At 49.3% G+C, this 27707-nt stretch overlaps 1 protein-coding gene across 2 annotated transcripts in view; it reads right to left on the bottom strand.

The window, feature by feature from the left end:
• The window catches only part of STAT2 (signal transducer and activator of transcription 2), a 482775-nt gene that overhangs the window by 141614 nt on the left and 313454 nt on the right, over positions 1-27707 (bottom strand). For both annotated transcript variants that reach the window (XM_069230705.1, XM_069230706.1), the window contains exon 17: positions 16617-16752. In XM_069230705.1, the coding sequence (XP_069086806.1) occupies positions 16617-16752 (136 nt within the window). The remainder of the gene's footprint in view (positions 1-16616; positions 16753-27707) is intronic.

The raw sequence follows: 27707 nt of genomic DNA, 5'->3' as shown, positions 1-27707 counted from the left end.
GTGCGTCTCCTGACGATTGGGAGTTCGCCCTTTTTCTGGCTGCTCCCACAACTACGGAGTCTGGCGTCAGCTGCTGTGTTATAAACACAGGGTCCGTTGGGGGGAGGTTTATATTTCTTCTCCACCCTAGGCGTAATAGCTCTGCCTTTTACTGGGTCCTGGAACACCTGTTTGGCGTGCCTTAGCATGCCTGGGAGCATTGGCAAACTTTGAAACGAGCTGTGAGTGGATGCCAGGGTATTAAATAAGAAGTCATCTTCTATTGGCTCCGCATGCATTGCCACATTGTGGAAATTAGCTGCTCTTGATAACACCTGCATATATGCAGTGCTGTCCTCTGGTGGTGACAGCCTTGCCGGGTAACAATCAGGACTGTTGTCGGAGACCGGTGCATCATATAAGTCCCATGCATCCGGGTCATCCTGAGTCATCCCCGTGTGTGTTGCGGACTGCATTGGGGGTGTTGCTACCGGGGACAGCTGAGGTGAGTGCAGTGGAGAAGGCTGTGGAGAAAACCTTGCTGGTGGTGTACTGTCTCTTGCCACCTTTGCCTTTGGCTGCATTTCCGACTCCTGAAATGCTAGCTTTCTTTTTATTTTTATTAGAGGAAGAGTTTGAATTTTACCAGTCTCTTTCTCGATGTGCAGCCTCCTTTGAGTATGGTCTGGCTCTCCCATACTTAATTCCTGCTCAAATCTGTGCTCTTGCATTTGAGTGGAAAGTCCGTGCTCTTCTGTGTAGGAGCCTATTTTTGGCTCAGAGGCTGCCTTTTTCGACACCGAAGGTTTCTGAACTGTCTTTTTCGGCTCCGAAGAAACCTTCTTTACTTTGGGTGTATCGAACTCTTGGTGCCGAGATGGTTCGGAGCCGGTTTCTCGACCGGAGTCGGATGTCTTCGGCTTGGGAGGCCTTTTTCGGTGCTGATGTTTGGTCACCGTGTTTTCGGGTTAAGCCATGGCCTGTTGGCGGTGGCATCCCCTTGGCCTTTATGATTTTGAGGTGAGTCTTGGCCGGGGCAGTTTTACTCACAGTTTTTTGCAGTGCCGTCGGTAGCTCACTTTCGGAGTCATCCGAGTCCGATTCTTGTATGGAGATTCTCTCCTCCTCCTCGACGTCGATCTGTTCGGCCGGTGTCTACGCCATCTGAAGTCTTCTAGCTCTTCGATCGCGTAGGGTCTTTTTCGATCGAAATGCCCGGCAGGCCTCGCAGGTATCCTCCCTGTGTTCCGGTGATAGACACAGGTTACAGACCAAGTGTTGGTCCGTATAAGGATACTTGGCGTGGCAATTCGGGCAGAAGCAGAAGGGGGTCCGGTCCATGAGTTTCGACGATGGACGCGGTCGGGCCGACCAGGCCCCGCTGAAGAGTGGAAGCCCCGAAGGGCCGCCGGAGCGCTTCTTCTATCGGTGCCGATGTACTAACACTAAACCGGTACTGAGCGCGAACAATACCGTCAAATTTTCTGATAATTAGCTAACTTTCCCGATTCAAAATACGGAGCGAAGAACACGTCCGAACCAGATGGCGGAAAGAAAACAATCTAAGATGGAGTCGACGCCCATGCGCAATGGAGCCGAAAGGGAGGAGTCACTCAGTCTTGTAACTCGAAAAGACTTCTTCGAAGAAAAACAACTTGTAACACTCCGAGCCCAACACTAGATGGCAGGATAATGCACAGCATGTGTATCTGCAGCTACACATGCCATCGAACATTATATATATATATATATATATATATATATATATATATATATAAAATGTCACTTACCCAGTGTACATCTGTTCGTGACGTGTTGCGCTACAGCTTCACATGCTGTGCACTGTTCCTGCCATCTAGTGTTGGGCTCGGAGTGTTACAAGTTGTTTTTCTTTGAAGAAGTCTTTTCGAGTCACGGGACCGAGTGACTCCTCCCTTTCGGCTCCATTGCGCATGGGCATCAACTCCATCTTAGATTGTTTTCCCCCCATAGGGTGAGGTAGGAGTGGTAGAATGAGGATACTAAAGATGTCCATGTAATGGAATAGATATGTATGTACATAGTTTGTGGTAAAGGAATATTCATTTACATATATACAATTTAAATGCAACTTAAACGGCTACAGGCTCCCGGGGAGGTGGGAGGGCGCATGTGAATCTGCAGCGCAACATGCCACAAACAGATGTACACTGGGTAAGTGACATTTTCCGTTCGATGGCATGTGTAGCTGCAGATACACATGCTGTGCATAGACTACAAAGCAGTAATCCTCCCGAAAGTGGTGGTCAGCCTGTAGGAGTTGAAGTTGTTTGAAATAATGTTCTTAGTACAGCCTGTCCTACTGTGGCTTGTTGTGTTGCTAACACATCTACACAGTAATGTTTGGTAAAGGTATGAGGTGTAGTCCAAGTGTCTGCCTTACAAATCTCTGTCAGTGGTATATCACCTAGAAAGGCCATTGTTGCTCCTTTCTTTCTAGTGGAGTGTGCCTTTGGTGTAATGGGTAAGTCTCTTAGCTTTGAGGTAATAGGTCTGAATGCATTTGACTATCCATCTGGCTATGCCCTGTTTGGATATAGGGTTACCAGCATGGGGTTTTTGGAAAGCAACGAACAATTGCTTCGTTTTACGAAATGATTTTGCTCTGTCTATGTAATACATTAGCGCCCTTTTTATGTCTAATGTATGCAGTGCTCTTTCTGCTACCGAGTCTGGTTGTGGGAAGAAGACTGGGAGCTCTACTGTTTGGTTTAGATGAAACGGTGAAATTACTTTTGGTAAAAAATTTGGATTTGTACGGGGAACCACTTTATGTTTGTGTACTTGTATAAAAGGTTCTTCAATAGTAAACGCCTGTATTTCGCTAACTCTTCGTAGTGAAGTAATGGCTATTAGAAAAGCTACCGCCCAAGTTAAGAATTGGATCTGGCAAGAATGCATGGGTTCAAAAGGTGGACCCATGAGTCATGCAAGTACAATATTAAGATTCCACGAGGGTACTGGTGGGGTTCTTGGAGGTATGATCTTTTTTTAGTTCTTCCATAAAGGCTTTAATAACTGGGATTCTAAAAAAGTGACTTTGTATGTTTGATTTGCAGATAAGCAGAGATTGCAGTGAGATGAATTTTGATGGAAGAAAAAGCTAGATTTGCTTTTTGTAGATGTAGTAAGTAACCCACAATGTTTTGTATGGAGGCATCTAAAAGGTGAGATTTGATTTGCTTGGCAGTAGAAAACAAATCTTTTCCATTTATTAGCATAATAATGCCTTGTTGTCGGTTTTCTTGCTTGTTTAATGACTTCCATACACTCATTTGAAAGGTTCAGATAGCCAAATTCCAAGACCTCAGGAGCCAGATTGCTAGGTTGAGCAATGCTGGATTGGGGTGTCTGATCTGTTGTTTGTGTTGTGTTAACAGATCTGGTCTGTTTGGGAGTTTGATGTGAGGTACTACTGAGAAGTCCAACAGTGTGGTGTACCACGGTTGGCGAGCCCACGTTGGTGCTATGAGTATTAGTTTCAGTTTGTTGACTAGGAAAGGAATGAGTGGGAGAGAGGGAAAAGCGTAAGCAAATATCCCTGACCAATTGATCCATAGAGCATTGCCCTTGGACTGAGGGTGTGGATATCTGGATGCGAAGTTTGGCATTTTGTCTTTTGTTGTGTTGCTAACAGATCTATGTCTGGTGTTCCCCAGCAGTGAAAGTAATCCTGTAGACTCTGGGGATGTATTTCCCACTTGTGAGTTTGTTGGTGATCCCGACTGAGATTGTCGGCTAACTGATTGTGAATGCCTGGTATATATTGCTGTATCAGACGAATGTTGTTGTGAATAGCCCAATGCCAAATCTTTTGTGCTAGAAGGCATAGTTGTGACGAGTGTGTCCCCCACTGTTTGTTTAGATAGTACATTGTTGTCATATTGTCTGTTTTGACAAGAATGTGTTTGTGGACTAGAAGGGGTTGAAAAGCTTTTAGTGCTAGGGAGACCGCTAGTAGTTCTAAGTGATTTATGTGAAGTTGTTTTTGTTGACTGTCCCATTGACCTTGTATAGTGTGATTGTTGAGGTGTGCTCCCCACCCAATCATGGAAGCGTCTGTTGTAATAGTGGCGTGAGGCACTGGGTCTTGAAATGGCCGCCCTTTGTTTACATTTACAGGGTTCCACCATTGAAGCGAAGAGTGTGTTTGGCGGTCTATCAACACTAGATCTTGAAGTTGACCCTGTGCCTGCGTCTATTGTATTGCTAGGCACTGTTGTAAGGGCCGCAGGTGTAGCCGTGCGTTTGGGATAATAGCGATGCATGAGGACATCATGCCTAGTAGTTTCATTACAAACCTGCCTGTGTACTGTTGGTTTGGTTGTATGCTTGACACTATGGCGGTCATTCTGACTCTGGCAGGCGGCGGTTGCCGCCCGCCAGACGGGAACCGCCATTTGGCCGCTACGCGGTCAAAAGACCGCTGCCGGCATTTCAACCTTCCCGCTGGGCCGGCGGGCGCTAACCATGTTAGCGCCCGCCGGCCCAGCGGGAAGGAGGCCTGCAACACAGAAGCCGGCTCAGAATGGAGCCGGCGGTGTTTCGGGCGTGCGACGGGTGCAGTTGCACCCGTCGCGCTTTTCACTGTCTGCTAAGCAGACAGTGAAAAGCTTCATGGGGCCCTGTTAGGGGGCCCCTGCACTGCCCATGCCATTGGCATGGGCAGTGCAGGGGCCCCCAGGGGCCCCAGGACACCCGTTCCCGCCAGCCTCTTCCTGGCGGTGAAAACCGCCAGAAACAGGCTGGCGGGAAGGGGGTCAGAATCCCCAGCGCAGCGCTGCTTGCAGCGCTGCCCTGGCGGATTCGCCCAGCCGGGGGTAAACGGCGGGAAACCGCCGGCCCCGGTTTTCTGACCGTGGCGGTCAGAATGGGCTTGGAAGCGCCGCCAGCCTGTTGGCGGTGCTTCCGTCATTCGCGACCCTGGCGGTCAGAATGACCCCCTATATTTTGAAACGATTGAACTCTTTGTGGGCTTGGAGTGGCAATTGCTCTTTGGGTGTTGAGTGTGGCTCCCAAGTATTGTTGTATTTGGGATGGTTGCAAGTGAGATGTTTGGTAATTTATAGAAAACCCTAGTTTGTGTAGAGTATCTATTACATATTGCTTGTGACTTTGAAACCGGTGTTGAGTGTTGGCTTTTATTAGCCAATCGTCGAGATATGGGAATACGTGCATGTGATGTCTCCTTATATGAGCTGCTACTACAGCAAGGCATTTTGTAAATACTCTGGGCGCTGTTGTTATCCCGAAGGGCAATACTTTGAATTGGTAATGTTTGCCCGGTATGACAAATCTGAGGTATTTCCTGTGAGATGGATGGATGGGTATGTGGAAATAGGCATCCTTTAAATCCAGTGTTTCCATGTATTCTTCCTGTTTTAGCAAGGGAACTACATCTTGTAGTGTGCCCATGTGTAAATGATCTGATTTGATGAAGAGGTTTATCATCCTGAGATCTAAAATTGGTCTTAGTGTTTTGTCTTTTTTGGGAATAAGGAAATAAAGGGAGTAAATCCCTGTTCCTTTTTGATGGTGTGGTACAAGTTCTATGGCTTGTTTTGTTAATAGTGGTTGCACCTCTATTTGTAGTAGGTCTACATGTTGTGCTGACAGTTTGTGCATCCTTGGTGGAACATCTGGAGGGAAATGTGTGAATTCTATGCAGTAACCATGCTGGATAATTGATAGAACCCATGTGTCCGTGGTTATGTCTGACCAATGTCTGTGGTATTTTGTTAATCTTCCCCCCACTGGTGATGTGTGTTGGGGAAGTGACACATTGAAGTCACTGCTTGTTACTGGGGGTCTGCTTGGCAGGCTAAAATCTTCCCCTAGCTCTTGAGTATTGTCCCCTGAAAGAACCACAAAACCCCCCTCTCTGGTATTGTGACTGGTAGGTGGGTTTTGTTTGGGAGGTGGAAGGCTCTGAGGGTTGCTGTCTAAACCCTCCCCTAAACTGTGGCTTCCTTAATGCTCCCCTATCCTGGGAAGAGTAGAGCGCGCCCATGGCTTTGGCCGTGTCTGAGTCCTTCTTCATTTTTTCTATTGCAGTGTCCACCTCTGGCCCAAATAGTTGCTGCTGGTTGAACGGCATGTTTAACACCGCTTGCTGTATTTCTGGTTTGAAACCAGATGCGTAGCCATGCATGCCTCCTGATGGTAACTGCTGTGTTTACAGTTCTTGCTGCTGTATCGGCAGAGTCCAGTGCAGAACGGATTTGGTTGTTGGAGATGGCCTGTCCCTCCTCCACCACCTGTTGAGCCCGTTTTTGATGTTCTTTTGGTAAATGCTGAATATTATCATGCATTTCGTCCCAATGGGCTCGGTCGTAACGGACGAGGAGGGCCTGTGAATTGGCGATACGCCACTGGTTGGCCGCTTGCAACGCCACTCTCTTCCCTGCCGCGTCGAATTTGCGGCTTTCTTTATCAGGGGGTGGCGCATCCCCTGGCGATTGTGAATTTGCCCGTGTAAGGAAATGCCTCCTTGGCATGGTTACCCCGTGACTTTTTGCCTTTGCTGATGCCAAGTTATGATTTGAAAGTGTGCTGAGGCCTGCTAACCGGGCCCCAGCACCAGTGTTCTTTCCCTAACCTGTACCTTTGTTTCCACAATTGGCACACCCTGGCATCCAGGTAAGTCCCTTGTAACTGGTACCCCTGGTACCAAGGGCCCTGATGCCAGGGAAGGTCTCTAAGGGCTGCAGCATGTCTTATGCCACCCTGGGGACCCCTAACTCAGCACAGACACACTGCTTGCCAGCTTGTGTGTGCTGGTCGGGATAAAATGACTTAGTCGACATGGCACTCCCCTCAGGGTGCCATGCCAACCTCACACTGCCTATAGGTATAGGTAAGTCACCCCTCTAGCAGGCCTTACAGCCCTAAGGCAGGGTGCACTATACCATAGGTGAGGGCATAAGTGCATGAGCACTATGCCCCTACAGTGTCTAAGCAAAACCTTAGACATTGTAAGTGCAGGGTAGCCATAAGAGTATATGGTCTGGGAGTCTGTCATGCACGAACTCCACAGCACCATAATGGCTACACTGAAAACTGGGAAGTTTGGTATCAAACTTCTCAGCACAATAAATGCACACTGATGCCAGTGTACATTTGATTGTAAAATACACCCCAGAGGGCATCTTAGAGATGCCCCCTGAAACCATATCGACTTCCAGTGTGGGCTGACTAGTTTTAGCAGCCTGCCACACACCAGACATGTTGCTGGCCACATGGGGAGAGTGCCTTTGTCAGTCTGTGGCTAGTAACAAAGCCTGTACTGGGTGGAGGTGCTTCTCACCTCCCCCTGCAGGAACCGTAACACCTGGCGGTGAGCCTCAAAGGCTCACCCCCTTTGTTACAGCACCCCAGGGCACTACAGCTAGTGGAGTTGCCCGCCCCCTCCGGCCATGGCTCCACTTTTGGCGGCAAGGCCAGAGGAGATAATGAGAAAAACAAGGAGGAGTCACTGGCCAGTCAGGACAGCCCCTAAGGTGTCCTGAGCTGAGGTGACTCCGACTTTTAGAAATCCTCCATCTTGCAGATGGAGGATTCCCCCAATAGGATTAGGGATGTGCCCCCCTCCCCTCAGGGAGGAGGCACAAAGAGGGTGTAGCCACCCACAGGGCCAGTATCCATTGGCTACTAACCCCCCAAACCTAAACACACCCCTAAATTTCGTATTTAGGGGCTCCCAGAACCTAGCAAGAGAGATTCCTGCAACCTAAGACAAAGAAGGACTGCTGAGCTGAAAAACCTGCAGAGAAGACGGAGACACCAACTGCTTTGGCCCCAGCTCTACCGGCCTGTCTCCCCACTTCAAGAGAACTGCTAAAACGACGCATTCCACAGGGTCCAGCGACCTCTGAAGCCTCAGAGGACTACCCTGCATCTAAAAGGACCAAGAACTCCAGAGGACAGCGGCTCTGCTCCAAGGAAGAAGCCTCTTTGCAACAAAGAAGCAACTTTGAAAGAACACACGTTTCCTGCCGGAAGCGTGAGACTTTGCACTCTGCACCCGACGCCCCCGGCTCGACTTGTGGAGAACCAATACGACAGGGAGGACTCCCCGGCGACTGCGAGCCCGTGAGTAGCCAGAGTTGACCCCCCTGAACCCCCACAGCGACGCCTGCAGAGGGAATCCAGAGGCTCCCCCTGACCACGACTGCCTGCTTCTAAGAACCTGACGCCTGGTATGGACACTGCACCCGCAGACCTCCAGTGCAGGAGCGACCCCCAGGTGGCCCTCTCCATTGCCCAGGTGGTGGCTACCCCGAGGAGCCCCCCTCCTTGCCTGCCTGCATCGCTGAAGAGACCCCTTGGTTTCCCATTGAACTCCATTGCAAACCCAACGCCTGTTTGCACACTGCACCCGGCCGCCCCATGCCGCTGATGGAGTACTTTTTGTTCTGACTTGTGTCCCCCCGTGCCCTACAAAACCCCCCTGGTCTGCCCTCCGAAGATGCGGGTACTTACCTGCTGGCAGACTGGAACCGGGGCACCCCCTTCTCCATTGAAGCCTATGCGTTTTGGGCACCACTTTGACCTCTGCACCTGACCGGCCCTGAGCTGCTGGTGTGGTAACTTTGGGGTTGCCCTGAACCCGCCACGGTGGGCTACCTTGGACCCAACTTTGAACCCTGTAGGTCAGTGGTTCCCAACCTTTTGACTTCTGTGGACCCCCATTTTATCAATACTGGAGCCCGGGGACCCCCACTGAATCATTATTGGAACCCGGGGACCCCCACTGAGTCATTACTGATAGCTGGGACCTAATATTATTCAATTTTTTAAGCAGTCGCGGACCCCCTGAGGAGGCTTTGCGGACCCCCAGGGGTCCCCGGCCCACAGGTTGGGAACCACTGCTGTAGGTGGTTTACTTACCTGAAAAACTAACAAACACTTACCTCCCCCAGGAACTGTTGAAAATTGCGCAGTGTCCAGTTTTAAAATAGCTTATTGCCATTTGTGTGAAAACTGTATATGCTATTTTGCTAATTCAAAGTTCCTAAGTGAAATACCTTTCATTTAAAGTATTGTTTGTAAATCTTGAACCTGTGGTTATTAAAATAAACTCAGAAAAGATATTTTTCTATATAAAAACCTATTGGCCTGGAATTGTCTTTGAGTGTGTGTTCCCCATTTATTGCCTGTGTGTGTACAACAAATGCTTAACACTACCCTCTGATAAGCCTACTGCTCGACCACACTACCACAAAATAGAGCATTAGAATTATCTATTTTTGCCACTATCTTACCACTAAGGGGAACCCTTGGACTCTGTGCATGCTATTTCTTACTTTGAAATAGTGCATACAGAGCAACTTCCTACAGCCCGCTTTCTTGCGGCTCCCACTACTACAGAGTCCGGTGCGAGCTGCTGTGTAATGAACACAGGGTCTGATGGGGGAGGTTTGTATTTTTTCTCCACCCGCTGTGTAATGGCCCTTCCCTTTACCGATTCTTGGAAGACTTGTTGTGCATGCTTAAGCATGCCTAGTAACATTGGCAGGCTTTGATATGACGCATGCGTGGATGCCAGTGTATTGAAAAGAAAGTCATCCTCCACTGGTTCTGAGTGCATAGTGACATTATGGAATGTCGCAGCCCTGGCTAGTACTTGCGTGTAGTATGTGCTATCCTCTGGAGGAGATGGCTTTGAGGGATAACACTCAGGACTGTTGTCTGAAACTGGTGGGTCGTAGAGGTCCCAGGGACCTGCATCGTCCTGCAACTGCACAGTATGTGTGGGTGACTGTGGCGACATCTCTGGTGTGAAATGTGGAGTTGGTGACCTTTCTCTAACCACCTTTGCTCTTGGCTGCTCAGTTTCAGTCTCTGCGTGAAAAGCCAATTTCCTTTTAAACTTGAGCAGAGGAATGGTTTTAATTTTTCCAGTGTCCTTCTGGATTTGTAACCTTTGTTGACTTTCGTCAAACTCCTCCACATCCAGCTCCTGCTCAAACCTGTGCCTCTCTTTAAGTTGTTGTGAGAGCCCATGTTCTTCTGTATAAGAAGTCTTTTTCGGCTCCGAAGCCGTTTTTTCGGTACCGAAACACCCATGGTTACAGTTGGTCTCGGCTCAGAGAGGCTCTTTCGAGGCTTATTCGATTCGACCAATCGATGTCGACTCTTTTCGATGCCGGTTTCTCTCGACCTGAGTCGGAAGACTTCGGCACGATCTTGGCCTTTTTCGGTGCCAAAGATGTTATTTGGTCACCGCTTTTCTTGTGGGTCGAGCCACGGCCTTCCGGCAGTGGCGTCCCCGAGGCCTTCTGTTTTTTCGACTGACTTTGGGGCTGGGTCGGGGCAGGCGTACTCACTTTTTGTCCTGCCGTCGGTGGTCGGTCTCCGTTGGAGTCGTCCGATTCCGAACCCTGGATCGAGATAGCCATCTCTTCCTCCTTGACGTCGAGGTGTTGTGTCGATTTCGATGCCGTCTGCAAGCGCCTTGCTTGTCGATCTCTCAAGGTCTTCTTCAACCGAAAAGCCTTGCAGGCCTCACAGGTATCCTCTCTGTGTTCCGGTGACAAACACAGATTACAGACCCGATGCTGGTCTGTAAAAGGATACTTGCCGTGGCACATCGGACAGAAACGGAAGGGGGTCCGGTCCATGAGTCTTCGACGACGGGTGTGGTCGGGCCGACCAGGCCTCGGTTGGGTGCGGAAGCCACGAAGGGCCGCCGAAGCGGCTGTCTCGTCGGTGCCGATGTATCTATAGAAAACCGGTCCCGAACGCAACAATACCGACGGATTTTTCCCGATTCGAATCACGGAGCGAAGAGGAACATGTCCGAACCCAATGGCGGAAAGAAAATCTAAGATGGAGTCTATGCCCATGTGCAATGGAGCCAAAAGGGAGGAGTCACTCAGTCCCGTGACTCGAAAAGACTTCTTTGAAGAAAAACAACTTGCCCAACACTAGATGGCAGGAACAGTGCACAGCATGTGTATCTGCAGCTACACATGCCATCGAACATATTCACACACACACACACACTCACATACGTAAATACATTGCATGGACATCTTTTATATCCTACTATATACTCTTTTCACTACTTCAATCTCCCGCTCGCGGACAAATAATCTAACAAAGGACTCGATGCCCATGCACAGTATTTCCGAGAGGAGTCACTCGACCCCGTGACTCGAAAACTTTCTTCGAACAAAAACAAGTTGTACTATTCCGAACCCAACAATAGATGGCGAGCTTATGCACTGCATGTCTATCTACAGCTACACATGCCATTGAACAGAGCATTATCACATGTAAGTAGCTTGTTCTACTAATACAGACTTCTTACTGCAGACACCTCACCTTTTGAGTGGATACCAAAGCAATGCCTATTCATGAACTGGCTCAAACCAATAAGTCTTGCAGGAGAAAGAGGATGAAATGTCTCTCTTGGTGAATCTGGCGCAGACAGAGAGAAGAACATATGAAGGGACACCCGCATAGTTGTATCACAAATGTCCAGGACTTTAACTCTGAAAGCCAACGCAGTGGTAGCAGCCTCGGCTCTGGAGGAATGAGCCCTTACCATTCTGGGTGCTGCTCTTAGGGCAGTGCATATCCGATATTAATGCAGAGCACGTTGTACGAGAGCTTGTTTGTTTCTACACAGCTCTGACCTTTTTGTGAACCCCACAAAGAGCTGATCTTCCACTCGGTGTTCCTAGACAGGATCAATATAAAAGCTCAAAACTCTTTTGGGGATTAGGCAATGGAGTCTCTCCTCCTCAGAGGTGTGGGACAGAGCACAGAATGCCGGTAAGGTGATGGTTTGACTGACATGGAACAGCGTCACTACTTTCACAAGGAAGGATGTCTGAATCAGCAAAACTCATATGTCTGGGAAGAAAGTGGTATATGGCAGGTTGACACAGAGCTTGAAGCTTGCTCATCGAGCGTACCAATGCTATGGCAAGTAGGAACATTGTCCTGAAGGTGAGAAGCTGCAAAGGGCAGCTGTGCACCAACTCCAAGGAAGTGCACACCAAATATATGAGGACCAGGTCAAGATCCCACGTGGCATACAAAGGGAGAAGGAGGAAACAAATGAGGTCCTTTAAACAATGCATCACAAGAGGTGATTTAAGTAATGAGGGCTGTTCCGGCAACCATAAGAAGGTCGAAAGGTACCTTCTGACCATGTTCAAAGCAAAGCTCTGCCAGGTTAGGAGGAGAGCAAACAACAAAACACAGAATACTTGTCCTAGAGAGTGTCTGTCGTGAGCCACATCAAACCACAAATTAGTCCAGACCTATTTGCTGAGGAATGCCTGGTTGCCAAAATTACATCAACCACCTATGGATGATGGTCAAAGGTTATCGGCTGTTGCCGCTCAATCTCCTAGCATGAAGGTGGAGATTGTGGAGACATAGATGTAAGACCCTGCTCCACTGCTGCAACATTAGATCCTCATGGAGAAGCAGGCACATCAGAGAACAGCTACTCAAGCCCAGGAGCTCAATATACCATACTTTCGCTGCTCAATTCAGGGCCAATAGCATGACCTGGTCATTCCTGATCTTCAGAACTCTGGACAGGAGAGGTATCAGGGGGAAGGCATACAGAAGTCCCAAGTTCCACCATAGGTGGAACATACTGCAGAGAGAGAGAGGGTACTCCAGTGCACAGAACTGCTAACATTGCACGTTCCTTGCAGTGAAAGATATCGAGCAAAGGTTCATCCCATGTGTGGAAGAGACCATGCTCCACCTCTAGACATAATTGCCACTCATGAGCCTCTAGACAATAATGGCTGAGTTTGTCTGCCCTGGCGTTTAAACATCCCACCAAGTGGCACCCAACCACAAAGGATCCTTGATGGTTCAGCCATTCCAGATGTGAAGTGAGTGCCTCCTGTAACAAGGTCCATGACCCAACCTGCCCTGTTTGTTGCAATACCATATGGTGGTGGTGCTGTTTGTGATCACCTGCACCAGTCGGCCCTTTATGGATGGCAGGAATGATGACAAGTGGATGGCGCTCAGCTCCAGGAGGATGATGTGGAGCCGGACCTCGGCCAGAGACCTCTGATCTCACCTCTTCTAGAAGGCCACACCAGCTACAAGTAATGCACCTGTTACTACAGTTAGGTCAGGATAGGCTATGGAGAGGGGTCTGTGGCTGACCAATTTGCGATCAAGCAACCACCCCTGGGGTCTTTTGCAGACTCCTGCAAGTTCTGGACACGATCGGAGAGGTCTTCTTGATGCTGGGCCCACTGAGACTTCGGACCCCAGTGCAGAGCCTACATATGCAACCTGGCATACTTGACCAGCAGGCTGTAGGAGGCCATCGGCCCCAGCAGCCTCAGAGTCTAAATCCAGGATTGAGGCTGAAAAATCAGGATCATAGCCTGAATGTCCTAAACTCAAGTTTTTAGGGGAAAGGCATGAAACCAGACAATGTTTAGAAAGGCTCAGATAAAAGGATGTGCCTGAGAAAAAGTCAGGTGTGACTTCGGCATGTTGACAGTGAACCCCAAATATGTCCAGAGGTTCACTGTAGTCTGGAGGAGGAAGACAACTGCCTGGGGTGAGCCCACGTTCAGCAGCCAGTCATCCAGGTAGGGTAAAGCTGAAACTCCTGATCTCCAAAGATGTGCTGACACCATTGCCATCACTTTTGTGAGTACTTGAGGTGCGCTGGTGAGACCAAAGATGAGCACAGTGAACTGAAAATGCTACTGTCCCACCATGAACTGCAGATACTGCTTGCGGGCCAGCAGGACAGGGATGTGAAAATATGCATCCTGCAGGTTTAATGCAACAATCCAGTTTCCAGGGTCGAGGGCAGACAAGATTTGGGTCAGGGAGAGCATCTTCAATTTGTACTTCTGGAAGAAGGGGTTAAGAGGATGCTAATCTAAAACAGGATAAAGGCCTTCATCCTCAACGAAGTAGCAGGAGTAACAACTTCCACCCACATCCAATGCTGGCACCCTCTCGATAGCACCTTTGGCCAAAAAGGCTTGCACTTCTTGCCATAGGTTGGATAGATGGTCCTCCGTCAGGTGTTCTGAGGATGATGGAAGGTGCGACGGGCAGTGAGGAATGGTAGAGTGTACCCCTTCTGGACAATTTGCTGGACCCATCTATCCGATGTTATAGCCTGTCAACCAAATAAGAATCCTTGGATCCTGTCTTGAACCGTTTGGCTGTGCTTCACTAAGGGTACTCTAAAGACGTTTGACAGGTGTGGGTGAGGTTATGGGGATGGCCTGGCTGGTGTGCTGTCCATGACCCTGGGGCCAGTGTGTTGGAACCCTGCTGAGGCTGAATAGGCTATGTGTATGGGGCACCCCTGCAAGAGCTGCAGTGAGATTGAAAGGACTGAAGCTGGTGACATGGGTGAGCAATCAAGCCCATGGAGCACGCTATGGCCCTGCTTTCTTAGAAGTCCACTTTATCATCAAGAAAGCGAGTGCCATCAAAGGGCATTTCCATAAGGGACAAAATGAACAATGTCAGAAAAATCTGTCAATCTCAATCAGGCATGGCTGCGGATAGGGAAGCTGGGGCCGATAGCTTGCCCAATGGAATCTGTTTGTTTCCAGGTCGCAATGGGTAGTAAACTTTGTGGCATCATGGCCATCCTGGACTGCTTCTGTGGAGGGGACTTGAGCAACAGAATCCCAGAGAACACTGGAATAGCGACCCAAAAGGAAACTGGCATTAGCCAACAGGAGAGTCAAAATGGTGAAAGAAAATATCCTCTTCCTCAAGGTTTCTACTCTCTTTAACTCCCTATGGGGAAAGTATTCAAGAAAGCTTTTGTATCTGTCTGACTGGTGAATACCTGCAACACCAAGATCTCACAGGAAGAGTGCTGAATCAAAAATGCATAGTTGCCGGGGACAGGGTGATGGTGCCATGCAATGTAGTGATTCACAGGGGGACCACAGAAAAGTTTGTCCCATGCTCTTAAGACGGTGTTGCGGTAAGGGCCTCATTAAAGGGCAACAGAGGTTCAGAATTGGTTTGCCCTACGTATCAGGCTTTGGTTAGGACATTCATCTTGTCCTTCAAGGTGGGGAGGTAGAGGTCGAGAACTTCAGCCATTCTCCGCACGATCAGTGCAAATGAGGCTCCTGCCTCAGTTACAAGGTATGGGGGTAAGACTAGGCCGGTGTCAATAAAGGTGTGAAGGTCACTGGTATCCTGGAGGTCCTCACATCAGTTTTAGTCATAGTAGGTGTGCCCAAAATCATCTCATACACTATACTCGTTGTCAGAGTCCATCCAAGACAAAAGATGTAGTGTATGAGACCTATGATGCCTAACCAGAATGATAAGCAGATCAGATGGAGCAGGCAAATGCTGTGGCGTGATGGACACTGAGCCTGCTATAAGTCGAATTTAGGTGTGCCTCGTCCTCCGGCATCAATGAAGATGGTATAAAAGTCAATGGAATGGGAACTAGCAATGGTATGTGGAGTCAGAGGTGGAATCTGCAAAGGCGCCAGTAGAGGTGCAGTGGCCGTATCAGAGGGTCAAACCAGTGCCAAGTGCAAACTCGCCTATTGTATCCCAGATGGAGGACCTCTCTGCTCAATGCCCGCAGGCATCTGGTGGGTCTGAGACAGAAGGGATTTCCTTCAATGTTGATTGACTTCGGGAGCTAGATTGAGAGGCATGGCAATACTCTTGTGCTTCAAAGGTGTATGAGAGCGCCTCGAAGGGGCGAGTCCTGCTTGGATTTTTGTGTGTGTTTTTTCTTGGACTTACACAAGATTTTGGAGTGCAATGATGATCAACCTCAAGACCGACTTCTGGACCAGGAATGGGATCAAGACAGATCTTTGGATTTGGACTAGTCTTGCGATGAATGGCGACATATAGCTTCTCCTTGTGTTCCTAAATGGCTTTTCTAATCATCAATGCACAGTCACTACAGGCCTTAGTGTTGTTGTCAAACCACAGGCACAACAGGCCAACCTGATGTGGATCTGTTACAGACATTTGCTTGCAACAGCCCTCCTAAGGTTTAAAAACCTGTCGGCTTGGGATGTGAAATCTCCCTTGCACACTGTATAAATATGAATTTAAATAAGTCTCGAAACAGGTGAGAGGCAACTCCAGATCGAGTGTTTGGTGGGGTGGGAAAAATGGAACTGACATCAGACCTGTAGAGTGGCAAGTCATTTCCAGATGGAACAGTGTCAGTGCAGAGCCGCACATCTCCAACTGCCGGACCACAGAGGTATTGCTCAAAGGTTTCCAGACTGGGGAGATATTCAAAAGGTGAAGCATCTGCGGTCAGAAGTCTCATTCAGAAAAAGGAACTATATTTAATAAAGCCCCCACAAGAAGCACTGTAGACATGCCTTTGCGATAACAAAATGAATGACTAAAATAAAGAAAGCTAAAAGAGGAGAGAGAGGGAGAGGGAAAGAAAGAGAAAGAGAAAGAAAGAAATAAAAAAGAAAAAAGAAAGAAAGAAAAAGAGGAGACAGAAAAGGATGAGGTTATGTCTGTCTCTGGTACTGAGTGACTGGGACAGTTTCAGATGGGATAAACAGATATGCTGGAGAAGAGGACGAAGGGACATGGAGGGCCACCAATGAGAGGTACCTTACCGCATAGTTTTTCAGCTAGCATGGAAAGTTGTTCTGAATTAAGACCTCGCTTAGTGGTGGTGCTGAATTGCCAGCTTAATGCATCTGCCAAGCGAGCCCAAACAGCAACAGGAGGACTGGAAAAGAAAGCCAGGTTCTGCAGACAAAAAAGGGAGGATAGAGAATGGAACCATTTCAATAGCAGCAGGGAACAAAAGTGCCCCATAGATCATCTCGTAGTATTGCAGAAATATCAACCAATTAACCATGGGTGCTTCCACTGCAGCAAAATATATTCCTGTTCTACTTGAATTTCCATTAATGCCCTTTGGTAAAGTCACATTTTCAACCTAGATTATGAGCAGACATTTACAACGAAAAAATGAGTAGTATGTGCATTTCTCTCTCTCTCTCAGAAAGCCCTTTACAAAAATGTGGCCATTCAAACGAGAGGTCCCTAAACTAATACACTAAAACCAATGATATCGCCCACATTTTTGCAGGTGTGGCATTTTGTACGAAATTACAGATTTGCTGCACTACCCTAATATTCCACGACATGCTGCATTATTTGAAGGTTTCAATAACAATAAGTTTCTAGCTAAAACGGATCAATGGCAACTAAAGGCACAGTCACATGGGGGCATGGCCTGGAAAGATGGCCAACCGGGTGCTCTGAGATAGGGCTCAGCCCCAAGTAAAAAGTCGGAGTAATCCTCCCAGCAGAAATGCATATGAAAGCCCTGACCAGGACCACCAAACTCTGGAAGCAGAGATCCACATCCTGACCCCCTTTAGTCGGGACTTGTCCAGCAACAAACAACGTGGCACACTGCCAAAACAATTTGACCTTGAGGCCTGTTGCTGAACCGGGAGTGGACGATAACTCCCGCACTTGTCTCACTACAGTACCTTTTACATAGTCCATGTTAAATCCCGCAACCAGAGTTCAAAGCAACCAAAACAATGCACCAGACATTTATCTGTGGATATAACTTGGCCGCTTTTATTAACATAGATAACCTTAATAATCGTTGTTCTGGCGAGGCATAAATTTTCTCGCATTATCCTCATAACCACTGCTATCCTAATCACATTTTTATTGTTACATCATCACCAGCTGTTGGTCTCATAAATCAAATCAATCAAAATAAAATTCAAATTCAAAATCAAGCGTCCAGTTCTTAAATCCAGAGTGTCAGTGATTGCTTGGCCTTTGAGTCCTGGTCTTTGATTGCCTGTAGGCACTGGAGGGGGCTCACTCCATAGTGTTAGGTTTACCATATTTCTCTGAGGGGGTAGTCTCTTGTTTTTGGATTAGGCCCAACTCGCTACCTTGCGTGTCTCTGTGCTCTGCCATATGTCCTGGCGGGTCTGGGCTGCGGGTACTGTGTTCCGCTTACTCCCCTTCGCTGGCCCCTTTATACCCTGCCATAAGGCATCCCCAGGTGTGTGGCCTTCCATTAGCACACCGCCTTAGTAGGTCTGCTTACCATCAACTTTGGTAAAACCTCCTTTAATTACCGCCACGCTGCCTGAGAGGCTCACATCTCCGGCCAGCTCCCCCCTCAAAAATTGTTGTTATTTTTTTTATTTATGAGCAACCCGACTGGGCCATTTCTGCCGCTAGGTTTGCCCAAAAGATTTCCATTCCTTCTGACAATAGGTGCACGCCATCTGGCGCGTACAACTCCAGGCATCTGGGGTGAATCAACCCGTGACGTATGCTCTCCCACCCATTTGCTTTGAAGTACTTGTAGACTGCGATGTTCAGCTTTTTCCTGGAGTTATACGCCGCCCTGCTCGATATGGCCCCCCTCCATTTGATCCTGGGTATTATTTCCGACCAGATGATGGTGGTGCTGCAAAAAAGCCTTGATATGTCAGTCAAAGTGTTCCTTTACTTGTTCAAGAGGACCATCCTCCCTACTGTTGCCAGATCCTTACCCCCCAGCTGTATGACTAGCATATCTGGTTGTCTCTGCGCTGTCTCTAGTAGTCACTGCAGTGTCTCTGAGAGCTGGGCTTACTTCATGCCTGGGGAACCCCACCATGTGATGCGCGTCGCCGATATGCCTCTTCTCACCTTCTTGGCGTTATGTTTCCACCATGCCTGTAAATTGTGAATAAGGGAGTGCCCGACCACCCACACTGTTCTGGGTAGCGCACCTGTCAATGTAATGGAGACAACTTTTGTCAGGGGAACACAGGGGAGCCATGATCTGTTTATATTAAATGTGGCCATACATAACTTTTGTTTCTTTGAGCGCCACCTACCCACTGCCTTGATGGCGTTCTCTTACAAACCAAAATCTACTGCCATTGTGGCCGCGCCTATACGAAAAGAATGTGACCCAAACGCTGTTGGTGTCATGCCTCCCTGCCTCAAAGCTTTGTGCATGACTGCCAAGAACTGATACTTGCTCAACCATTCCCCATTAATGTGCATCAATAAGGGGCCCGTCGAGCCAGAGTGTATCCTCAGGTAGTCTTTTAGACTGCAGACCACACAGTACTTTGCCTGTTTTATGCAGCTGAGCTGAATCCAAGTGCCCCTGCCTTGCTGATCTCCTTAGTAGCAGCCTCACCCTGTCTGTCTCCAGTCTGCAATCTTGAATCTGAAGGCAACTGCCCCCATCCTTTCTCTTGACTGTGGCTACTAATTCGCTTATGCGAAAAGCCCCAAAGAAGGTTGTTGTGAAGGCTGCTCGGAATAGTTGTAGCTCATACAGGTTGTATGCCATTGCTTCCAGAACATCTACCAGCAGTGTCAGTTTTGTGAAATCTATGGGGTGCATGTTGTCCTGTCTTGGCCCCTTAAATCGCCTCCAGCCCTTCATGGCTGTTCTAATGTAGTGTGAGGCTGTGGGGTCTATGCCCGTCTGTATCCTTGAAAAATTAGCCTCCGCTCGGTGGGCCTGCGCCCAGGACTACATCTTCCCCTGCTAGTAGGCCTATTGGATGAAGCTTCCCACTGCAGGTGCAGTGGCCTCCGGATCCCTAAGTGACTTTAACACCCCTATGTTCATCAGTGATCTGGCTTATTTGGTGTATTTCTTGTGTCTCTCTGGCTTAAGCGCATTATGAACTAATATTGACAAGTCTGCTGCGCCAGCTTCTAGAGATCTTTTGGAAAAAGGTGTCATCGCTCGTCTCGCCTCTGGGGCTAGCTTCCTGAATCTGTCCATCTGGGAACGAAAGAGCATCCACCCGTGAATTTTTTATGCCCTGGACATGTCTTGCCCTTCGGGTGTTTTCCCTTGTGAGGTTGCCTCGTAGTTGAATGAATTTTGCCTGACGTGTATCCAGAGCGCCATTTTTCCCTCATTGTACACCCTATCAGTTGGATATGTCTTGCCCTGATTGCCAGGCTCCCCTTGAGTTGAAGGCGAACAAGTCGCCTCAAAAGCTTCAGAGTATCTGGGCATGATGCAGAACCCTTGTTTATAGCTAGGACCACTCCCAGGTTGTCTGACCACACTGTTAGTTTCATGTTTCGAAGTTTATCTTTCGAAATTGTCAGAGCTACTACTATGGAAAAAGCTAAAGAAATGTGATGTTCCTAGAGATCCCTAGTTTGTGCCACCTATCCGGCCATTTGCTTGCGCACCATTCCTTTCCCAGTAGCGCACCGAAACCACTACTGCCTGCGGCGTCTGTGAACAGAGCTATCTCACTGGCTGATATCAAACCCTCTCTCCAGATTAGCAGTCCATTAAATTGCGCTAAGAAGGAGTCCCACATTGTCAAGTCGCTTTTAACCCCGGCTCCTAGCCTGACGTGGTGGTGTTTTTGCGCAAGCCTGACGTCAATTTCCTAAGCCGCCTTGCCAACACTTTTCCCACAGGGATGACCCTGGTTATGAAGTTCAGTTTGCCAACCATCCGTTGTAGCTCCCCTAGGGTTGCTTTCTGCTTACCCTGTAAGGACCTGATCTCCTCCCTTATCTCTGACACTTTGCCCTCCGGGATCCTGGACGTACCAGCGACTGAACTAGCTCAATGCCCAGGAATACCAGTGCTGTTACTGGACCCACCGTATTGTCTTCTGCCAGGGGGACACCCAGCTCCTTTGCCAGGGTTTGGAAAGACCTCAGTAAACTAGCGTATTCGCCTGTTCCTGTTTTGCCCAAAAAGAAATCATCCAGATAGTGCATCTTTTCCCCGGATGGGTTTTTCTTATGTAGAGCCCACTCTAAAAATGTGCTGAGCTGTTCGTAGTATGCGCACAAGATGGAGAGCCCATTGGCATGGCATTGTCGACATACACATCCCCTTTGTGTTGGAAACCTAATAGGTGGAAACTGTCAGGATGGACTGGTAACAAGCAGAAAGCTGACTCAATGTCTGCTTTGCCATTAAAGACCCTCTGCCTGCTGTCTTTAGCGTATTGATGGCATCGTCTACAGTAGCGTGCCCTACTGAACAAGCTCCAGGAGGGATACCATCATTTACTGACACGCCGTCTGTTAATGATAAATTGTGTATGAGTCTATAGTGTCCTGCCTCTTTCTTGGGCACCACGCCTAGCAGGGAGATTATTAAGTCTTTGGGGACAGGGGGTGAGACAGGGGACCTTCAATGCGCCCCAGCCTCCACTCTTTTTCTATTTTTTGCTGAACAACCTCTGGGTGCTCCTGCGCGGATTTTAAATTCCTGCTGCCAATCCCCGCTATCTGGCCTCTAACTGGAATCTTGAAACCTTCCTCAAAGCCTTTTACTAATAGTTCTTCTTCTTTTTTGTTGTAGTACTCATTGGCTAACCTTCTCAGCATGTGTGTGTTAATAGGGCATCTTGCCAATTGAAAATTCCCCCAACTCCCGGCTGGCACCCATGGTGGTAGGCTGTCTTTAATGCTTCTTTTTCTTTTCTTTTTTTGTCTGATCGGTGTTTGTTTTTCCTGCACGGTGATCCCCCCGCATGATGAACAACTGTGCCTGAACTTACAGCCCTGTCTCCAAGTGCACTCATCTGTTTTGAATTTTCAACAGATTGCCTGCGATCCCTTGTCCCCTTGGCCCCTACCACTGTGCCAGGGCTTGGTCTGTGAAATGTATTGAGCTTCTCGTGCGTTCCTTTACAGCAAGTGTTCCAAAAGGGCTGCTCCCCCCTCCCAGCCCAGGATCTGATCTCCTTGGCTACCATCATCTTATGTATGTAGCTAGACATGTCCTCCTCGTTCCACTCCGTCTCTGGGTGGGCCTGCATCTTTAACCTGAAACTCTTATCATATTCTAGCCATGCATCCCCGGGGAATTGGCGGTGTGCATTTTTTGACTCATATAACCAAAGGTCCGCTGTGCAATGTGGGAATTTTTCTACTATAACACACGCCATGATCATGAATGCATCCAACTAATTTTCAAAATTCCTTTGTTTCCTGACTCTCTTTCTCTCCTGCCTATACTCGTCTTTTTTATCACACACGTGAGGTCTAAACCTTCTAACTGAATTTCAAGTTGGGAAAAAATGTCTATGAATTCCTTCCGCCATATTCTTTCTTTTACTGTTAGCGGGATTACGTTTGCCAGAACTGCTGACTTTGTTGTCATTGCAGGGGGCCCTAATGAGTCTAGCGTATACGTCAGGTGATTGCCCTACTGGTATAAAGGGGCCCTTTTCCTTGCCCACTTGCCCCTAGGCTGGCGTGTGGTCCCTTGCGGCTGCCTGTTTGCTCCTGACTTTCTGTGCTCCTGGGTCTTCACTCTTATTAAGGTTCACGTGGTTTCCCCCTCTCCCCGCACATTCTTGCCTCTGCCCTGTGCCGCTGCCATTAAATAACAATGGTGCAAAAGACTTCAAACACTCTTTGATTATTGCGCTTATATGCTCACCCTCCGCTGGTTTCAAAAGGCTGCTGCTCCCGGGTGCTTCTGCTGTCGGTGGGGTCGAGATTGGCAGGTTTGCCACCTTCTTTGCTGGTTTCCCCTCTGTTTTCTGCCGCTTACTTGTTTTTTGCGTGGGATCTCTCTCGGTGCTTGGGCCCGTGCATCCACCATTTTGTCCCAAAACCTGTGGAACATCCCCTTCAGAGACACTCTCCTCCATCTTTGTGCGTAGCCAATCCTTGCCACGCTTCAGTGCCTCAGCCCTCTTATGTGCCAGCATCTTTTCCAGCTCTTCCTGGTACTCTCCCACGTCTACTTCTTCCATGTTGTGCTCTGTACCATTCCTCAGCTGGTATATATATGTAAGCCAAATAATACGAGAAGTATGTGTATGTATATATGTATATATATATATATATATATATACATATATACACACACACACACATCAAGTTTTTTGTTTGTTTGTTTTTTTAAATTATTGTCTGGTCTGTCAAAATGCGGCAATAGGAAAAAGTCCGCTTCCAGAGGGTCTCCGAATCCCTTTAAAAAACGTGCACAAACACACTCGTCCCTTTGAAGAAATTACCAGTTGCAGCTCGTGTCTGTGCCTTTAAGAATTCTCAAGGGGCTGGCCCTGCCTCCTGACAGCCTTTGTGTTGTCTGATGCTGCCGGAAAAAACCCCTCGTGGAGTCGCGTCGACTGTAGTAGGCGGTCCTCCACGCCGGGCATGACTGCTAGAGATTGTCCTGCTGCCGAACTGGCAAATTCACCCTGTGGAGTTGTGTTGCCACACGGGCGGTCCTCCACGTGGGCTGAGGGAAGTCAACAACACAGGCCTCAGAGGAAAGGAAGCCTGCCATGCCTAAATGCTATGCAGCTGGGAGCGCCCCCCACTCTGCACAGTGCCCCAAAGGTGGATCCCCGACCGAACAACAGGGCTTTTGGGGGGGGGGAGGGTTCGATAAATAAATACTGTGGGGTCGCGTCGTGCAAATGGGCGGTCCTCCGCGTGCAGCCTCCACAAAGCAGCAGCTCCCGGGGGGCCGGAGCTGCTCAGTCAAAAAGTCCTGTCCGATAAAGAAAACAGCGATGGTCCTGCAACCGCTCATGAGGCAAGCCGCTAAGAAAAGGCGTGTGAGCAGCCCTGATCCCCAGGAAAAACGGCGTGGAGTTGCGTTGCCCGGGTGGGAAGTCCCCCACACCGACCAAAGACGTCGAGCAGGTAGGCCCCCATCCCCTCTTCTTTTGTTCCTTTGTTCTGCTCCTCTTTGTACGCTGTCCCTGGTCGTCTGTTTGCCCTTCGAGGGAGACAGCACACCATATATGATGCCTCCCTGGCCCCCTGCAAGTGTCTCCTGCTTCCTCATTGGGGGGTTTGAACAGCTCAAACACCCCTATTGGCCTTGTGTGTGTACGTCGCGCCTCCCCCCCACTTGGTGCCTGGGGGGAGGCATCCAAAGGTGAGGGCGTGACCATTGCCCTAAAACCGGTTTGACCGGTCCCTTGCGGGCCTAAGTCGGCCGTTATGGCACCGGCCCTTTATGCCCCCTTCTGGGGAGACCTTTGCTAACACAAGGTGATGGAGCTTACACAGAAGCAACAAAGGTGAACGGGCGGCTCCTTGACTAATTGGCACTGTGAGCTAGGGAAAGGTGACGGACAGGAGCGGGGGTTGCTGCTGGGCCGGAGTAGATGAGGGCGGCACAGAAGGAGTGCGACTGTTGGGTCTATCGGAGGCCTATACGAATGGGACCAAAGCAGCCAGAGGCTTATAAGCCAGAAAGATTATTAGAAGAATGCAACCCCCTTGCCGCAACCGCTGAGGAACCTGGTGTGGTAAAAAGCAAAAAGAACACGCAGGAAGATGCAATAACACGGGAGGGGACTTCTGGCAGGAATTAAAGATGAAGCAGGGCTGCAAGCGCATACAGGCTGCAGGGAGGAGAAGTGACTGCGGGCCTCTTTGGAGGGATTGGAGCGGCTGGCGGTGCCTCAGCCGACGAACATGTGGAGGCGTGCTGAGGGCCGCGCAGGATACACTGACTTGGCATCCGCCGGTGCAAGAATAACACGACACAACACAATAAGTTATGTGGTGCCGTGCTCTGAAGACCACGAAGGCCATTGGTTCCTTTATTTTAGAACTTCGTGCAGGCGAAGTCCAGTCTCCTCGCCAAGAGGCAACAAGGTATGGGAGAGCCCAGGTGGCTCTCTACATCCCTCCCCCATTTTAGTCATGAGTTACTATCTTCTTAACAGTGTTACAACGAGAACAGAGAGAGAGAGATGCATAGCAAACATTTGTAGAAGCATGCTGAATCAGCACAAAGTCTTATAGCCGCTGACTGGGCACCGGGTTGGGCCCCAGTTTGTATTTCCCACATTGTTCGGACAGGTCTCTCGCCGTATTGTCACCCCATTCAGATGGGTGGGTCCAAGGAGGGTCCCATCCTTTCGGGCAAGGTGCTCTGTCTCTCATACTGTCTAGCCTCCATCGGACACGCTGCCTGCGCATCATCGCCTCCTGCGTCCTCCTCGGTTCCCTCTTGGTGCCAGACATCAGTACCAGCATCCAACGGTACCACCCTTCGGAACCAGGACATTTTGCAGGTGACCGGCTGGCCATTCCGGTGGGCCGTAATCATCATTCCTTCGACTTTCCCCACCACCCAGATTTGGGTTCAAATGGAGTTCTGAACTTCCACCTGGGATGGTGATCTTTAAGGATGACCTTGTCTCCCAGCCGCAGGTCGGGTTGTTTCTCCCGTCAACTCTTGCTGGCTTTCACATTCGTTTGGAGCCTCCTTTGTGTCCCGGCCACATCTAGTGTCGCTGGCTACCAGTCTTTCCCGATCGGGCTGCAGTCGGGGGGTGGTTTCCAGAATAGCAGTGTCGCAGGAGCACACTCTGTCGTGCTGTGGGGTATCTGCTGATAGGGTCGCAAGAATTTATGCAGGCAGCATTCAGCCTCTTCATCCTGGGCTACCCCTATCCGCAGGGCTCGGATGAGTGTTCGCATAAACCTCTCAATGTCGCTGTTCGCCTGAGGCCACTGTGGTGTAATCCGGCGGTGCCTTATGGCCAGAGACTGCAGATAGTCTTGGAACTCTTGCCCATAAAAGGGAGCCCCGTTGTCTGTTTGCACTTCATCGGGTAAGCCAAGCATTGCAAATGCCTTCTCAAGCACTGGCCGAACGTGTTCAAAAGCTGTGGACTGTCAGCCGGTCAGCTGGGAAACTTCAGACCTATTTTGGACCATGGTCGTGTGCTTGGCGGCTCAGTCACCACGGGAGCAGGGGCCAGATCCCAAGCGGTTATGGCACACAGTGGCATTTTCTCACTTTCTCATCGACCAACTTTGCTTCTGAGCCTGTCCTTGGTTTTTGCAGCCCCTTTGTGTCCTTGATGAGTCAACTCTACCACCTGATCTTGGAGTGATTGCATTATCACCAACTGCTGGCCTCGAAGTAGAAGCTCCTCCCGGTAAACCAACAGCTCGGATCTTACCCGCCAGACCAGTTGCATTGCTTTGTGCTCCTCGAGGTCGAGGAACCTGGCACCATCTAGGAAGCACTTCCGTTGTCAATTCACCAATGCTTCCTTGGCCTTGCTAATGACCCTGTCTTCCCTAGAGAAATCAGCGATCTTCTGCACCGTCAGGGCTGTAGGGCAGGCCAACTGGACCACCATGCTTACGAAGCTCTCCATTCTTCCTCGTCATCTTCTCCTTGATCATGGAGGGGTGTCACTGGGGGATGTCACGAGAGGCAGTCTGCGGGGTTGTTGACTCCTGGCCTGTAGATGACTTGAAATCTGTAAGGCTGGAGAAGCACCACCCACCTTTCAATCTTCGGAGGGGCCAGCCTGGTGGTGCCAGCAAAGAGAGGTACGAGTGGCTTGTGGCTGGTGACCACACAAAATTCATGCCCGCATAAATACCGATGAAAATGCTGATAGGCCCACCTAATGGCGAGCACCTCCCACTCAATCGGGGCATACCTGACTTCCGTCGCCGATAGTGCTCTGCTGGCTTACCCCACTGGGGCCCATTCTTGGTGACATTGTTCATGGAGCAGAACTGCCCTGAGTTTGACGGCGCTGGCATCTACCACTACTTCTGTCTGCCTGTGCAGATGAGAGTAGGCCACGGTTACTTTGTCCAACAAGGCCCTTTTGATGGCTTTGAATGCGCTATCTGCGTCAGGGTCCCACTCCCACTTGGTGTCGGTGAGTTTTTGGAGAGGTTTGGCCATGGTGGCCACCTGGGGAATGAACCTCCCGCAGTAGGTGGCCATGTCAAGGAAGCTCCTTACGTTCGTGACGCTCTGTGGGATCAAGGCTTCTCGGATAGCGTTTACCTTTCGGGGGCCTACCTGTAGTCTGTTTCTAGAGAAGATGTACCCGAAGAACTCAGCGGAGTTACGATAGAATGCACACTTCTTCTGGTGTAGCGTCAACCTGCCTCATCGAGTCTCTGGACCATGGACCTCAGGCGTTGATGGTGTTCTTCGAGTGTCTCTGAATGGATGAAGATGACTTCACTGAGATTGCTTACACCCACCAGCCCCGACAGTGTGTCTCTGATGGCGTTTTGGAATATTTCGGCAGCTGAGGAAACCCCGAAACTGAGCCACTTATAGCGGCAAAGCCCTACGTGTGTGTGGCATGAGATGGTAAGTTATGTGGTGCCGTGCTCTTAAGACCACACAAGCAATTGGCTCCTTTATTTATTTTTTTAACTTAGCACGGGCGAAGTCCAGCCTCCCCGCCGAGAGGCAACAAAGTATGGGACAGCCCTAGTGACTCTCTACAGAACACAGCAGAAGAAGTGCCTTCGACTCCCTAATGAAGATGGAGAGTGTCATTGATAACTGACCCCTTTTGGTGAATGTGAGACCTCCTGGGACTGATCCCACATCTCACAGAGGGCACAGTGAATGGGGGGGAGCACAGTAGACATAAATAGCAGAAACCTGAAGCCTAGATGTGCAGCAAGAGAAAGTAAGAAGTGCCTGAAATACACAGAGGAAACACAGAGTCTCAAACGCCCCTACACCCCTCTGCGCCCCCGCCTCCCTTGGAAACACAGAACGTTAAGTTGTGGAAACACATGGGCTAGAAGACCCATCACGTGACTACATCGCAAAGGGCAGTAAGCCACGAGGTAGTTAGTGGAGACTTGAGGGGAAGATAGATACTGGCAGGAGAACACAGGCATAAACATAGTGGAGTGTAAGAAGCAGATGTGACCTCCCCCTGGTTGCTAGAGCACTGCTGAGG

Source organism: Pleurodeles waltl, chromosome 4_2 (genome assembly GCF_031143425.1).
Source record: "Pleurodeles waltl isolate 20211129_DDA chromosome 4_2, aPleWal1.hap1.20221129, whole genome shotgun sequence".
Taxonomy (NCBI): domain Eukaryota; kingdom Metazoa; phylum Chordata; class Amphibia; order Caudata; family Salamandridae; genus Pleurodeles; species Pleurodeles waltl.
The sequence above is the reverse complement of the archived record's forward strand: the minus strand, read 5'-3'. Positions and strand labels throughout refer to the sequence as shown.